Genomic DNA, 17,365 nt, shown 5'->3' with positions numbered 1-17,365 from the left:
TAAAAGCAAATACATCAAAATGCAATATGTGAAACTGTTCCATTAGCATAACTAACAACCCAAATGTAACATAGCAAATCAACACATGTGCGGCAACATTTGGTATCATTCTTGAGTTTGCTTTTTATGGCAGCATGATCATATATATATATATATATATATATATATATATATATATATATAACACGATTGGAACGCAGATGAGTCTCAAGCTGCATCCAATCAAGAAAAGAGGCTGCTTTTGGTCACTGTGCTTTTCCAAACTCTGCCCTCACCATTGGCATGGAAATTAATATGCTTATTCTGATTATGCCCATGAACAGATGAGGGGAGATTTGAAAAGCATATTGTGTTCTTTGTGCTTCTATTTCAAACATTTATTACTACTCAGTACTATGTGTATTCTGCAGTTTTCTGATGATACAGTAAATGACATTGGAGGCAGAATTCATCAATCTTGAGAATTTCCCTTCGTTGAGCAAGTTTCTACCTCAACTCTGTTCAAAGATAAGCTTGAAAATGGTTATCAGAAGTGGGCTTCAATAGAATGTTCTGTGGTTGGGGGGGGGATACTGTTCTGTGAGCTCTTTAGCCCTCCCCTTGAATAGCAGAAGCAGAATAAATTGTCCAAACTAACCAAATGCATGCAAAGTAGCCCAATTCACATAAAATATATGTATACCAGCTCCTGCATACCAGCTCCGGCATAGAATTACCTTGGTGCAGTTGGTATATATTTAATGGAGAGGCACTGTGGGTTAAACCACAGAGCCTAGGACTTGCCGATCAGAAGGTCAGTGGTTTGAATCCCTGCAGTGGGGTGAGCTCCCATTGCTCGGTCCCAGCTCCTGCCAATCTAGCAGTTCGAAAGCTCGTCAAAGTGCAAGTAGATAAATAGGTACCACTCTGGCGGGAAGGTAAACGGCGTTTCCGTGCGCTGCTCTGGTTCGCCAGAAGTGGCTTAGTCATGCTGGCCACATGACCCGGAAGCTGTAAGCCGGCTCCCTTGCCCAATAAAGTGAGATGAGCGCCGCAACCCCAGAGTCATCTGCGACTAGACCTAATGGTCAGGGGTCCCTTTACCTCTCCTAAGCACAATCCTGTTTGTTATTATTTTAGTTTGAAAGCTTTAAACTAGAACAAATTATGTGACTTGTGCCCTGGAGATATCTTAAGAGACTGACTTATCCTATTTTTATTTTTATTTTATTTTTCCACATACTGCCAACAGCTAACAACAATAAATAAAGATATCACAATACAATAATTACAATTAATATAAAAACCAGCATAGCAAAAAGTAAATAAATAAGGCACAGATAAAAGGCATGCACTGACTCTGCTGTGCTTCTAGTGCACGCTGAAAACCTATGTGTTTATCCAGGCTTTTCTTGGCTATATTGCCAGTTACTGTTGCCCATATTGCCAGTTACTGTGGTCACTGTGAATTTTACATTTTTGTGAATTGTGCATTATAGTTCCACAGTGCTTTTATTTTGGGCATTTGTTGTCTTTGTACACCACTTTGAAATTTTAAAATATAAACTGTATCAAAATATTGTAAAATGAAATAACCAAAAGCTCCAAAAATCTATGTTAATAGTGACATTTGAAAGAGCCCACTGAAGCCAAACAATATTGACTATGAAAAGCAAGAAGTCCTGGGGCAAAGCATGCCAGCCTAGAGGCTATGTATATAACTAGTTCCGGGTCAAGGTGAAGTACTTGAAGACAGAACCTCTTCTGTAGATATGAATGGGAGAAGGAAGCCAGTCTGAGCCTGGAGACCTAGGAGTAAGCAAGGCTCCCTGTCTGCTGTACTTCAATAAAGCTAGTCATGTTTGAGTATTCAGAGGATGTTTCCAAGAAAGTTAGCCCTGCTAGGCAACAGCACATAGGCCGATCCAGATTTTTAGGCATTATACCACTCATGGGACGCGGGTGGCGCTGTGGGTTAAACCATGGAGCCTAGGACTTGCTGATCAGAAGGTCGGCGGTTCGAATCTTCGCGATGGGGTGAGCTCCTGTTGCTCGGTCCCTGCTCCTGCCAACCTAGCAGTTCGAAAGCATGTCAAAGTGCAAGTAGATAAATAGGTACCGCTCCAGCGGGAAGGTAAACGGCATTTCTGGGCACTGTTCTGGTTTGCCAGAAGCGGCTTAGTCATGCTGGCCACATGACCCGGAAGCTGTACGCCGGCTCCCTCGGCCAATAAAGCGAGATGAGCGCCGCAACCCCATAGTCGGTCACGCCCATAGGGGTCCCTTTACCTTTACCTTTACCACTCAAAAAGGGATGTTTGAGGAACTTGATATCTGTGAATGCCTGTGCAAAACAATCTATCCACACCTCATGTGTGGAATGAAACTTAGCTAATCCATCAGTTTTTGCACTTCTCTGAAAGTGGCAAAATAATTTGGTGTAGCTTAAAGGTATCAAACCATGCATGTAAACACATGCCTTGAGACCAAATCCACATTTAAATGCTTATTTTTTAAAGTGTTTAATTATGTATTAAATACATTTAAAGAAATGTAGAAATGGCATTTGCCTACAGAGGAAAAATGGCAATTTGTCAGTGTGGTTTGGATTCAGCTGATTGGTGGTTATAGCAAGCCCATTTGAATATGTTGTCTGATTGGGTACAGCCTTGGAAGCTGTCTCCTGATGTCATTATGGCATCGTGCTTGACAGGTGGGCGAACTCACCCCTTGTGTCAGAGCCAAAAGGGATCTGGCCCTCTGGCTGGATCAATTCCCTACTCCACCCCACTATAGAACAAGGAGAATCAGCCTGGTGCCCTCCACATGTTAAGGATGACAACAGCTGCTATTTCTGCAACTGGCCATGTTGGCTGGGTCTGATGGAAGCTGGATTCCAACATCGTGAAGGGTACCATATTGGCTGCCCCTGCCATAAGCCCTATCTCACAAATCTCCATGGAAAGCATTAAAGAACTTTCTATTGGGTTTGGCTTTTGGTGGTCAGGGTTTTTAGTTTATAATTGGGCACAAGGTTTTATCCTATTGTTAAATGGATGCTTTGGTGCTGTAACTTTCCTTGAGCCCTATGAATAGGATTGATTTTCTTGTACAAGCGAATTGAATGCTTCACAGGGCTTGACATTATAAAACTCATTCCTTCCTTTGAGGCTTGCATAGGACAACTTCTGCATGAACTGTGCCCAAAGCCTTTCATATGTGCTATGTGGGTGTGCTTGTTATGCCACTGAAAATAAGCACTAAATTAGATTTTTTTAAAAATAAAAAAAGCATTTATAATTTCTTTGATTATTTCTGTTCAAGCTTTGTGATATATTAAAGAAACGACAGTGCATTCCAGGGGGTTGTGTGTGTGTGTGTGTGTGTGTGCCACTGTATGCACAGCGAATGGAATGCACTGTGGTTATTTTGCTAAAAGTACATATAGTAAAGTGTAAAATGAATTGGAAAAGGAAAACGACAAACACATGTGGAAATCTGCTTGGGGCCGGAGGAAGAAATGCTATTTAGAGGTAGAAAAATGTAATGCTGTTATAGGAAATATGCTGCTGTTATGCCAGGGACAATTTTAGATGAAAAGAGCTATCACTGTTTTATGTACAGAAATTAAATTGCTTGAAAACAATGTTGACAACTTGAATTGTGTGTGTGTGTGTGCTCGCGAATATATCTCCTAACTTTTGGACATTTCATTACATTACGTGCTTAACTTTCTCATTTACTTCAAAGGGATTTAATACTTAATTCTGGTTCAACCAGGATACTTGGGAGTTTAGAAATAAAGACTTGAGGACAAGTTTTGTCTGTACTAAGCCAAGACAATGCCCAATTTACTTTCCTGGGGTCAGGGTTTTATACCTGAATGCTGACCTGATTTGGGAATAGGGGGAGGTGCTGGATAAATTTACTGCCTCCAGATTTTATCTTTATAAATAGTATAAAGATGCAAACACTGAACACAGTCCACATCTGGAATTTGCTTTTATATTATTGAGAAATTATATAGAGGCAATATAGGGAAATGAATTCTTCTTTTTACTGAAGAAAAAAAATCACTGAATAAATGAAGTCTGATATGCTGTTATATGTACTGTGACTTTTCTCTGAACTTTTCAGGTGTTTATAGATACCCCATTAAAACATTTTCCCCCATGTAATGGACGGTATCATACTCTAATTGTTCAGAGCCCTGTCCTGTACAAGGGGCATTTAGAAGTTTGACTACCCCAGAAAAAGTCTGGAAAGCATAGATAGAGTGGGAAATAAAGTGATATTTAAAGGAGAATCTTCACCACTGAGAGTGAGAACAACATTGGCAATTGTTGCCATCATATGTTCAAACTTAGGTTTGCGCCAGAAAAAAGGCTGCATTATTAAACTGGAGATAAACTACGTGGATTTGTGTGTGTGTGTGAATTGAAATTGAAAGTTGTGTGGTAGAAATATGGTTACCTGAAGTAACCATATTACTTCATATTGTATCCTGTGATCACCTCTGGCTTTGTGTGCTGCTGCAACACTTGTTGGACCATAGATGTCTGTGGGAATGTGTGTACCAGGGGAAGTGATGGAGAGGCATGCCACCTTTTATGCATAGATTGATTTTTGTTTTGTATGGTTTTGACGGTACTGTTTTACTTGCTTCTGCTTTTAACAGAAAAGTGGGATACTAATGATGACGATGACCCTTAAAACAGGCTGGGAGAACATGTGGCCCTCCAGATGTTGATGGACTACAACTGCTATCATTCCAGACCATTGGTCTGATGCTAATAGGGGTTGGAAGCCAACATGATCTGGAGGCAGATAGGTAGCCGTGTTGGTCTGCCATAGTCAAAACAAAAAAATTTTTTTCCTTCCAGTAGCACCTTAAAGACCAACTAAGTTAGTTCTTGGTATGAGCTTTCGTGTGCATGCACACTTCTTCAGATACCTGGTATCAGATACCAGGTATCTTCAGGTATCTGAAGAAGTGTGCATGCACACGAAAGCTCATACCAAGAACTAACTTAGTTGGTCTTTAAGGTGCTACTGGAAGGAAAATTTTTTTTTTGTTATGATCTGGAGGGTCACAGGTTCCCCAGCCCTGCCCTACATACTGTCATTTCCCAGTCAGTATAAACAGTACTGAACTGGATAGACCAGTGATCTGACATTGAGTAAAGCTGATTCCTATGTTTGTGCCACTCAGACATTTGTCAGATAAGCAAAGAACCTTTCAGGAAGAGCTGTGGCTCAGTGGTAGAACATCAGCTTTGCATGCAGAAAGTCCCAAGTTCAGTCCCTGGCATGTCCAAATAGAGCGGAGCGGGACCCTTCTTTGAAACCTTGGAGAGCTGCTAAGTATTTGCTTGGTATAAGGCAGCTTCCCACGTCCCTATGTTTTTCTGCATCAGAATGAAGTACGAATATGGGTTGCTTCCAAATAGCCAGTTTATTGAGCATGTTTATTGATTTGTTTTCAGGGAGATCAGATAAGGCCAGCTATTTATTGAGCATTCATTCTGAATTATTTGTGGGAGGGTTGGATGATGTTGTGTCTAACGAATGCTACCCCAAACTTTCCAGTGGTGGAGTCCCCTTCATTGGAGGTTTTTAAGCAAGAGTTGGATGGCCAACTGTCATGGATGCTTTAGTTGAGATTCTTGCATTGCAGGGGGTTGGACTAGATGACCCTCAGGGTACCTTGCAATCCCACAATTCTGTGATTCTATGATTCCCCTCACTTTACTTATTGGAAAAAGTATAATATTTGGGGGAAGTAGGTTTGTGGTGCAAGCGCTCCAATTCAGTGTTAATTGCGCAACCTGAATTTTCTGGAGTGCAACTGAATCCCAACCCAGCTGTCCCAGCAACAGCCTAAAAGCCCTCTAAATTTAAGCTTTTCAAGCAGCCTTGTTTGTATCAACTGCTATGCAAAAGGTCATGTTCGTAACGTAACAAAATTTAAGGATTACTGTTCTGTACAGTGCACACGAATGCCTGCAGAATGGCTTTGTAAATAATGGACACACAGCTTCCACCACTTTTCCAATGAGTAAAACAAAAAGATGACATTTGAGCTTCTAAAAACACACACATTGGTGAGAGAACATTTCCAGCAAGGCAAGGAAAACTAACTTTCTTTCTTTCATCCTTTCCTATTCTCAGCTCCTATGTGTTAATTTATGAGTCATAGGAGAGCAATCAATTTAGCCTTGAAGCGGCCCAGCTCAGTCTGAATAAAATAGCTAATCCCCTTCTAAGAAAAAGTGTTTATAGATATTGCATTGTTTAAAATCTTTTTTCTGTTCTTTGCTAATGTAGCTTTTTTACATTTGAACAGTGTAGATCATATTAAAATTTGATGTAACTATAGCATTAATTTTCCATGATGTTTCCAAGTTTTGGTAGTATTGTTGTGTATCTGAAAATTGCATTTTATTTTGCAGCCGGGTAGAACACAATAAGAGGTGGGATATATAATTCCATTTTGCTTTCTGTTAGCTCTACTTAGTTTTGTTAAAACAAATCTTTTAGTGTTTAAACTGCAGAGTTCCTGTGTTGTGCTAAAATAGTGTGTATCACAAAAGCCAGCCAAGAGCAAATCCACATTGTACATTTAAAGCATATTCAATGCACATTTAAAGCACATGACTTACCACAGAGTATCCTGGGGACCTGTAGTTTCCCCTTCACAGATCTTCTATTTCTAGCAGCTTTAACAAACTTGGAGAGGAAACCAAATATTTTTGATAAACAGCATAACAACTGACAGCAGATACTGAATTTTGGAATAATTAATAGCAGGATGAGAATAGGAAACGAGAGCTAATGTTGCAGAAAACACAAATTACAAATATGTTTTTTTTTAATATTTCCCCCTTTTGTATTTCATAAAATGTATACACCACTTGATTATTTAAAAACAACAACAACAACAACCTCAAAGCGGTTAGACAAATGAATTTATTGTGTCTGTTAGGATGACCATCTAACTGTTTGCTTCTCTTTTCACTGAACACAGTTTCTTTATGCCAATTACATTGCCCCTTCTGCTAGCATGGATATTGGACTACAACAGATCACAAAAAATGAGATTTACCAGAAAATTGAGCCACCATTTGAGGATCTTTTCGACTCAGCAGAAGAATACATTCTCATCCTTCTTTTAGATCCATGGATGAAGATGGTAGAACAAGACAGAAAAACTTATGGGCAGGTAATTTAAGGATATATGGTAAGGAGTGAGAAAGAAGTGGTATTGTTTTTAACTCACCATTGGCCCCTTCTGTTTGAATTGCTAAGCTGTTGCATCTGAAATCCCTGCATTTGGAGTCATGCAGTGTTGAACTGGTTGTTGGCTTGTGTAAGGAGGCTAGCAACCCTTAAGCTACAAAATAATTAATAGAACTTCATCCTCTTTTCCCCCCTAATTGAGTGCCGACTCTTAATTTATTGTCTGTGCCCTTAAAGTCCTGGTATTTTCTAGCATACTGGGTGTTCATTGGCTTTTTGAGAGCTCTAAGCAACTAATAAAATAGGATTTAACCTTAAGCCTGTTCATCTTCTTGCCTCGGATCCCTTGCCTGTAATGTCGATGCCCTGTGGGTCATAGATGTTGTTGTTTGTCCGGGAGAGAATGGTCATCACGCCCTTCCCAATTGTACACAGAGAGGGCTAGACAAAATTCTCCAAGACAAGACATCCAGATCTAGCGTGATATTTTAGAGTAATAAAGTGAAACTTTATTACATAGCATGACAAAAATCTCTAGTTCTATCAGGACAAGTAGTTCGCTGTTTACTGGTTTAATAATTGTTTTCTCAAAATGTATCTTTTGTACCATGAAGAACAAATAAAAACATTATTAAAGGAAGAAAGAAATCCAGGCCAGCGTGGCTAACAGGATGCTACACTGTCCAGTTTTTATTATATAGTAACAGCCGTTTGAATGTTTTGGTCATCACAGGTGGGACCTGTTGCTTCTGAGTGTGCTCAGTCCATGTTGGGCTGCATTTTGGATTCTTTTGCCCCCTTTGTTTGTTTTTGTTATCATTCTGGGTATTTTGCAAATCTCAGGGTTTCCCCAAGGATGCTAATACCTACTTTTGCTTTCCTGGTTTCCTGTTTGGGCTATAATCCTAGCAGCACTGGCTTCCTGAGCTCGCTATTAAAAGGAGTGGAGTTCTCTGTGCCTCCACCATCAAGATAACTCCTCTGTACATATATGTCTATGTATTTGTTAGTTATCTGAAAGTTAAAACAGTATCCTGGATGAGTTTAAATAAAATTGGTGTGTTTTCCTTCCGAATGCATATATAAAATAAAATTTGAAAAACCAGTCCTTGCACAAAGCTCGCAACAACTTTATCATGCTTCCTTTCTCGCTGGTGCATTCACCCCCAAGGGAGAAGCCTCAGCACCGCTGGGAGGGAATTTCCTTTTAGCTGTTTCAGCAACTCCTTTCCTTGAACCATCTGCTCCAGAGGATGCAACTTCCAGTGATATGCCTCCTAAACATCTGTCTTGTTATTGGCAAATGTGGTTCTTTTCTACCCACTGTCACTGGCAGGCTGCCTCTCCAACCCCTTCATCTTCCTTTCTATAATGTGTACTGTGCGGATGACATAAGATATTATTTTTATTAGGTGGAGCTGGTGGAAGAAACTCGACAGCTGGACTCAGTGTACTTTAGAAAGCTGCAGGCTTTGCATGGAGACAGCATTTCCAAGAAGGATGAGGTAAGACAAGCACCTATTAACAAAAACAAGCTCTTTATTTTTGCCTAGCACCAGGAGGTTAACTCTTTGTATTTCTCGGGTGGGATAACTTGTAGACACTTGTAGACTTTTACACACTGTGGCTCGGCATCACTGGCTTTTGAGGGACACACTACCCACGCTAAGGTCCAGCTCATGGCAACAAGCTACAGCATGTCATCTCCTTGGAAAACTTAGATAGGAAGTGTCTCATGAGAAGTGGCCAGCCACACAAATCAGTAATAGTCATTATGCAAACTACAAAAGGAGGAGGAGAAGAAAGACAGAAACAAGGTCTATGAAAAGTCATGAGACCCAAGTGGTGCTTTGACACATGGGACAGCCTCCATTTGCTTGCATTTCAAGTGGTGTGGATAGGCCCAAAGTCTTTACACTAGGAGAATGCACATCACTTTTACATCCAATTGTCTAGGTGGTGAGGATTAATCCATGGGGTGTTGCCTCAGAACAGGGTTCCTTAAACTTTTGCCCTCCAGATGTTTTGGACTACAGCTTCCATCATCTCTGACCATACTGGATGGGACTCATGGGAGTTGTAGTCCATCTGGAGGACACCAGGTTGGGAAAGGCTGCCTTAAAGAACAGAGCCGCATCTGCTCTGAATATTTTAATCAATAGGCCATACTTGATTGTAGCCTCCAGTTAGCGGTCCATGCTTTAGTTTGCACAGCACATGTTTTTTTAGGCCATTTTCATTCCATTCATTTAGAGCACCATGATACCGCTTCAAGAGCTACAATTCGCAGAGTAGTTTAACAACCCCTCTTCCCAGGGAAATCTGGGAATTGTAGCTCTTTGAGGGGGAAATAGGGGTCTCCCAACATCTTTCAGCACCCTTAACAAACTACAGTTACAAGAATTATTTGGGGGAAGCCATGACTGTTTAAAGTGGCATCTTAGTGCTCGAAATATACTGAGTGAATGTGGCCTTAGTTAGCTGATCTGGCAATCCTACTACCCTTGCTGGTGCCTTTCCCGGGAAAATCAGAGGCTCACTATGTCAGGTTCCTATTGGAAGACCGGACAAACGCTAGAACATTAGCAGTGGCGAAGTTTTTATCGGTGGTTGCAAGAACCAATGATCCCTATCTTTAAGTCTGAATAAAATGCTTGTTTAACCTGGAGGCAGGCTGTCTGAATTGTGTATTGCTTTGTAACGATTTGTTGGGTCTCTGGACCATAATAAAGATTGATTGATCTGGCAATCCTTCCTTATATCAGGGCCCCCATTTTAATCAGTAGTATTCTGAGGGCAGCAATTAAACTGGGCCTACCAACTTTTATTTTTCTACCACAGCATCTACTTTCAGCCACATCCATTGCCTTCATGCAGTCCCAGAGGGTTGGCCAAGCATGAATGTGGCCCTTGGGCCAGAAATGTGAGCTAAAGGCTTTCTACAGTCACATCATAAGCCTCATCTCAGAGATAAGGAAACATTGATTTCAGCTCACATCTCCATCTCCTCTTCATCAGTGCTTGACTCCCATAGAAGCCATTTTGTAATAACTGCTGGTCGCTTGGCAGTCATCCTTGGTGGAGCGCACCCTGTATCATATCTTGATACATGTAATTGCCCCTTCATGTTTGTTCCTGAAATGCAATTCCATGAAGGAGCAGAAAACAACAGAAATCTGTAGAAAGTAGGCAGAGGAAGGCAGAGGAAAACCTATAAGGCTTATGAAAATGGGTCGTTAATTAGATTAACTAGAGTGATTGGTACAATTCTTTCATTAGGTTTCGACTGTCAAAGAAGAGGAGATCCTATTGCATCCTGAACCTACCGTAGTCACAGTACCCCCAAGTCAAGCACTTCCTGAAGAAGCTACGTCATATAGCATTCACGACCTGTTAAAGAAGAAACTGGAGCTGGAAGCTTTCCGGACCTTCCTTGAACAGCAGTCTGCAAGGTATTTTTTCCTGTGCTAGTACATCCTTGCAGTGAAAGTGTGTCTTCTCGACCGGAGCCTGTGATATTTGGTATCTTGTCTCATGATAAAATTATTGCTGCAGTGACTAGATCAGCCTTCTCCAATGTAGTGCCCTTCAGATATGGCTGGGGCACATAGGTGGTGTAGTCTAAAACATCTGGGTCAGGGAAGGCTGAGCTAGATTTTTTGCAATGAAAAAAGTCATTTCCTTCATGCACCCAGAAGGAATGAGCCTCTCAGCTGTTTCTCAGAATTCCATCTCAGGAATGGGTTTTGTGGGTATGTGGTGGTGCAGGTGTATCATAGACACACATGTGTTCGAATCCAGGGCCTTATGTATGCTCCCGGGTACATGAGCACCTTCCACTCTCCCCTGGCCTGCTCATCAGGTCTTTCTCATTCATGTCAGTGGGGGAGGCACGTGGTGTTTATATCTGCAGATGTAATTTCTCACCAGAAAGGAAAATATAACTGAAAGGAAATATAAAAGCTGTGCAAGGCTGGTCCAAGACATTTTGCTGTCTTACTCAGCTGAAGCTTTCCATCCAGAATCCCTTCCCCTGGCTGGCTTTTCACAGGAGATTCGGGGATTATAGCCATATATTTAAAGTACTACTGTCTGAATGGCTTCCTCCAAAAAATCCTGGGATTCCATGGTTGGTTAAGGATGCTCAGTCCTTCTTCCCAGGGAACTCTGGGGTTTCTGTGAGCGGCTCTTAACAAACTGTGGTTCTCTGCATTCTTTGTGGGAACCCATGGCTGTCAAAATGGTACAGTGGTACCTCTAGTTGCATTCCGCTCTTGTTACGACTTTCAGCTTACGAACGTGGCAAACCTGGAAGTGTTTACTTCCGGGTTTGGCACACGTGCATGTGCAAAAGCGATCTGTGCACATGCGCACAAGCGCTTGATCTTGCCGTGCACATGTGCAGAAGAGGCGCTCTAGTTGCAGACTTTTCGGGGTGCGAACGGCACCCCGAAATGGATTAAGTCCACAACTAGAGGTACCACTGTATAAGGGTGCTTTAAATGTAAGGTACAGATGGAGTCAAAGAGTTAGAGACTCTAAAATATGCAACAAAACAATATACATATACAAATGCCATCTAACTATCAGATAAAACAATTCCCAGAGTGATTTAACAGTCAGTACCTCTTCCCCGGGGGACCTCTGGGGATTGTATGACTGTGAGGGCAACAGGGGTCTCCTAAAAACCCCCCAGCTCTTTTAACAAACTTCCCAGAATTCTTTGGGGGAAGCCACGACTGTTTACTGTAGTATTATACTCCTTAAATGTGTAATGAAGATAGTGTCTGAGTTGTTAAACATCAAGGCGCTAGAAGATTCTTTGTTTCTCTTACCATGCTGTTGCCAGACTTTCTTCATGACTGCTGTGAAGGTGTGGGAAAATAATTTTGTCTGGCTGGTAAACTACTTGTGGTGTACAGTGTCTCACTGGTGTAATCCTTTGTGTGTTTACTCAGGAGCAATTCCTCCTGGTTTTTCTGTTGAAGTTTGTAGCCTTCATATGATAATGGATATTTGATTTTTAAGGACCTAATTTGTTAACTGGTCAATGGAAATTGTAATGCGATGGAAATAAGTACTCTTTTACCTTATTTTCAGCATCGACCTCACGTGCTGGCTAGACATTGAACAGTTCCGTAGGATGCTTCACAGAAATAAAGAACTGAGAGAAGCAAAATCTAAGGACATTAAGAATAAATATTTGAATAGGAAATACTTCTTTGGGCCTGACAGTCCAGCTACAAAGATGGAGCAAGAGCAGGTAAGCAGTTGCTATTAAGAGCTTAAGATTTGACAGTGTTGGACAGATCAGTTCTCACATTGCATTAACGTTTACTTTCTCTAGAGTAGGCCACCTCTCATCCATCCAGGGAACTGCCCACTAAGAGTGCTTCAGTCTTATCTGGACTGAGCTTCAGTTTACTGGCTCTCATCCAGTCCATTACCAAGGCATGACATTGGTCCAGCATATCCACTGCTTTACCTGCAGATGTAAAAAGAGAGCTTTGTGTTGTGTCAGTAGAGGTGTGTGTCACTGGCATATTGCTGAAAATGTACTCCCAATCTCTGGATGGTGGTGTCAACAGCCTGAGCCACTTGCACGTTCCAGAGTTTGGCCAGGGCTTCGACAGGACCGTCAGTCAAATCAGCCGGAAAATCCCCCAGAGCCATCTAGAAGCCCACTGGATCCATCAGCCTCCTAGGGCAGACCGTTGAAATAGGTGCTGAAAGCCTCAATCTCAACAGGAAGTGATCTGACCATGACAAAGGACTGAGGTCAATGTCCCTCACTTTCAGATCACTCTCTTCCTATCCAGCTGAGAAAACAGTGTGAGGCAGCCCCATGGTTGTCATGGAAGCCATGGCAGCCTTCACAGCCTGTCGCTCCGGTATGGATGTTGAAATCACCAGAAACCAGCAATCTCAGAGTCTCTAAGACCAACTCTGTCAGCTCAGGCAGCGAGACTACTGGGCAGCGAGGCAGGTGGGAAACCAGCAGAATCACTAAACTGTCCCGATTGCCCAACGCCAGGATCACATGCACTAGATCCCCTCCCCCCCATAAATCGGACAGAGCCTGTAGAGAGAGAAAGAACTTCTATAGACCACAGCCATTTCTTCTCTCCATCTCATAAGTCTGCCCTGATGCTGCACCAACTACCCAGGTGGGCACAAGGTGGGTGAGACCAACTCCACCTTGTTCACCCACCCAGGTCTCGGTGATGCAGACCAGATAAGCCCTTTCACCCACAATCATATCATGGATGAAGGAAGTCTTACTCAGAGCCAACCTGGCGTTCAGCAGCCGCAGACCCCGAGGCCTGGCTGATGGGACAACAGCAATTCCCCAGGTTGGAGGAGGAGTTGGCACATGGCACACTCAGTAACGGCCTGTGCCACCTGCCCCTCGCCCAGTTTGCTGCAAAATTTGGAGAAGTGTGCATTTCAAAGGATTGCTGTGCTTTGGTTCGTGTATTGTTTTGGAGTGTGTGAATGTAGGTAGGTTCAGCTTTAAATGTGAAGCAATTCTCCCCCATCCGTACTAGTTACAGCATTCAAACTGTGCTGCAGTGACCTGTTATTCTGCAGCTAAAGCAACATTCCATGCTTGGTGTGTGTGTGGAGAGTTTGGCTGTGTCCCCATGACTGGAAACTCCTGGAACTCCATGACATAAAACTGACCTCCATCTGGTGGACTGCTGGTATTTACATTCCCAAGGATGTGCTTCTTTCTCAGGTTTAATTTATAGCGTGGTTCGTATCATCAGCTGCCACTGTTTGTGCGCACGCATTTCGGTGGTGGCAGTGGGGAGAGGGGTAAGAAATGCAGAAGACTTCTGCATTGGTAAGAAATTGATATCTTGAAATAATCCCTCAATGGCTTTACCACAGTGCAGAAAGAGATTAGACTTTATGGTGTGTCTTGGAGTCAGGGAACTCTAAGATTAGCCTTGAGACGAAGGGAATTGAAGAAAAACTAGCCAAGATATTATGTGAAAACAGCCAAGAATTTTCCCACTGCCTAATGAGCCAAGACCTACAATCAACATAAAAAAAGAGAGAGAAGTTCAAACCCATAAAGTATGAAACATAAAGAACTGAGGACTTACTCTGTGTGGCTTCTGTTATATATAAAATCCCTGGTATAAAATCATTGAAGGTGACAAGATATATACAAAAGTATTCTTCCACTAGGGGTGAAATTTGTTCCGTCTGCATTTCAATCCCAGCATAATTCACCAATGTAATTCACCTGGATTTATATGTGGATTGGGACATAGCAATTAATCCAGTTATGTGTGCGTCCGAATTTTGCAATCTAATCACTGTTAAAATAAAAAAACAAAACAAAACCCAACCGCGCTAAAATCCCTTGCTTTCCATGGAAAATACTTATAAAAACATACATATGAGGGAATGAATGCCTTGAAAAGCATATAAATCTCTTCATTCAAGCTTTTAAGAGAGAAATGTGTTTTAGGGCAGATACACTGATATTGCCTTCTGCTGATGTGTCTGTTTGAATATTGTTTCAAAGTAAAGATTAAGGTTTTCTGTTGTTTTTAGTTGAATGACTTTGCTGTGTTTTCTGAATCACCCTGGGATCTTCACCAGGGTAGGGTGGTTTAAAAATGGAAATAAATAAATAAAATTAGGGGAATAATAGTAATAATTATAATAATTTATTATTTATACCCCGCCCATCTGGCTGCATACGGAAGGTGCACACAATTTATATGCAGCTCTTGGGTGTTTTTTAATTTTTAAAAACCCAGTACAGAACGATCCAGATTGAACAGAAATGAAGCTGACACAGAACAGCAATAGGCTGAAAAATCAGGGAATGAGCAGGGCGAGCATACAGTCCCTTGTGCATTTTGGATTTTTGAGGAGATATTTCCTAAGATAATTTCACAGCTGCCATGGGAGGACTAGTGAGCACACAGACACCCGCGGGTGTCATACTGGTGACCCTGTTCCACCGTACCATCATCCTGGTGTCACTGAGTTTAGCTATGTCTGCATAAACAATTATTTGATAGGAAAGAGAATTTCTAGATTGTACTTTGCACAGTAGCCAGGCTTCGTTTTTCATAGAAATTATTCATGCTTTTCTAGTTGTTTTTGGACTATGGCTGTGTATACACTATACCTTTAAAGCACATTTGAAGCACATTCTCTCCCTCAAAGCATTCTGGGCACTGTAGTTTAGCCCTCACAGAGACACAAATTACAGCGCCCTTGAGGTGGGCAAACTGGGGCACTTGCGAATTTGAGGAGGCGTTGCATCACGGCTGGGGGGAGAGAAGAGGCACCAGGATGCGGGCGCCTATTCCAACTCCTTGCTCTGTCCCCAACAGCTGCAGCAGCATAAGAGCCCTGGCAACTCTCCTCAGAGACCCTCCCCCTGCTCCCTTCAAGAGACACTAGCGAGATGCTGTTTTCTGGGCCACTGCAGCTGGAGGCCATGCCAAGGGTGTTGCACTGGCAGTGACACTCGAAGGGTAGTGTGCCTCAATTGAGGCCCTTTCCTCAGAAGAGCTTCCCCACCACAGCCCCCTTTGATAGATACCAGCTGCGTGCCTTCCCTGAAGTGGCTCTTGGGAAGGCTGCCACCGCAACATCGGAGACAGTTTTGTGTGCAGCTCTCTCTCCTCAAGGGCAGCAAATCTTTCTGCCCAGAGGTGTCAGACACAATAAATACACCACTGCTTTGAGAGGGAAATGTGCTTTGAACGTGCTTTGAAGGTATAGGGCAATACATTTTGCTGATATATCCACAATTTTCTTAGATAATGAAATCAGGTGGAGGCTGGGGGTATTTACTTCACGAACAAGTCATTCCTGTGATCCTGCTGGAGGTTCAAAAGTGCGTTCAGAGGAGACTAGAGAAGCAGTGGCTGCCACTATTTTATACAAGTGAAGAATCAGGACCACAGACAAGGGTAAAGGTAAGGCTTCACCCGCCTGCGTTGCCTCGTTATTATTTCTTTGTGGTGGCCTGTCGTTTACTTGCTAGTGAGGCAGACACACAGCAGAATGGCCAATTAGCTCGGAATCGGTTGCAAACAGGAGAATATGTGAAGAAAGCCAAATAAGGCTCATAGCTTTGTATGCAGTTTTGCTTCTCATGCACCCCATCTAGCAGGTATTCCCATTAGCAACCAAAGACATGTTGAAGTCTGGCTCCACATCTGGCAACTTTTGAAGTGGGTATTGGGGAGTGCTCTGCGTGTGCACAGATCTTGAATTTTGCTGTAGAATTCCAGCCTCTATACACGGTTCCTCTCTCTCTAGAGCACATAAATGCAATCCAGCCACACATTGGAAGCTGGAAGTTGCTGAGTAGCACAGAGGAATATGAGCCCGAAGAAAATGAGCTGGCTTCCCAGCACCCCGCCCCGTCTGTTTCTCACACTGCTCCCTCCTCATCCTCCCATCTGGGGCTGTCTATTATTTTAAAAATGGTTCTGATCCCTTCTTCTCCTGCACAATTGTTAAGGAAGGCAGTGTCAGTGACTGGCTATCAGCCAGGCCTTTGACAGACTGTGAAAGAATTATTATTTGCTACATTGCACAATGAGTCTACTGGGTGGGATGAGCTTTGGAGCCCGGTGCCACATCAGAGAGGAAAAACTAGTGAGTTTGCATAGTCTTCACTTCACTGATTTTTATGGTAGTGCTGCTGGCTGTTCACACACTTGCCAGAGAAAGGAACGAGCGAAACCTGGTTTTGTTTTTGTTTTCCAGGATTTCTTTTATATAGTTGAGGGTTTTTGACCGGGAAAGATAATCACTTTTGGCAAGAGCATCTGCAGATATATGGGCAGCTGTACTTTTTCAGCAGTGGTCTGTTCAGTTCAGTATTCTCTCTCTGAAAGCGACCAGATTCAGATTATTTCAGGAAACAAATCCTTGTGGTTTTCCCACATACCTGTCATATTTTAAAGGATGACTCCCACACAACCTCCTGCCATTACAAGACAGCTTATGTGGGAGAGTGCGTATGTGTGTTGTATATCTGCAAAATGTGTTCACGTGCATTTGTGAGAGAGATTGTGAGCTGGCCCTGTAGGCTTTGGCTATACACACCTTTTTGGCTCTGCCCACAATTCACATGAGGTTAGCTACAAGGCAGTGTTGT

At 42.4% G+C, this 17,365-nt stretch overlaps 1 protein-coding gene across 1 annotated transcript in view; it reads left to right on the top strand.

The window, feature by feature from the left end:
* Nucleotides 1–17,365, top strand: part of RGS22 (regulator of G protein signaling 22) — a 72,763-nt gene that overhangs the window by 34,816 nt on the left and 20,582 nt on the right. The window contains exons 16-20 of the mRNA XM_083622705.1: nucleotides 7,007–7,201; nucleotides 8,631–8,723; nucleotides 10,498–10,670; nucleotides 12,319–12,481; nucleotides 16,014–16,172. Coding sequence (XP_083478831.1) covers nucleotides 7,007–7,201; nucleotides 8,631–8,723; nucleotides 10,498–10,670; nucleotides 12,319–12,481; nucleotides 16,014–16,172 — 783 coding nt within the window. The remainder of the gene's footprint in view (nucleotides 1–7,006; nucleotides 7,202–8,630; nucleotides 8,724–10,497; nucleotides 10,671–12,318; nucleotides 12,482–16,013; nucleotides 16,173–17,365) is intronic.

This window comes from Podarcis filfolensis (assembly GCF_964270895.1).
Source record: "Podarcis filfolensis genome assembly, chromosome: 7".
NCBI classification, from domain to species: Eukaryota; Metazoa; Chordata; class Lepidosauria; order Squamata; family Lacertidae; genus Podarcis; species Podarcis filfolensis.
Note: the sequence above shows the minus strand (reverse complement) of the source record. Positions and strands in the feature narration are given on the sequence as shown.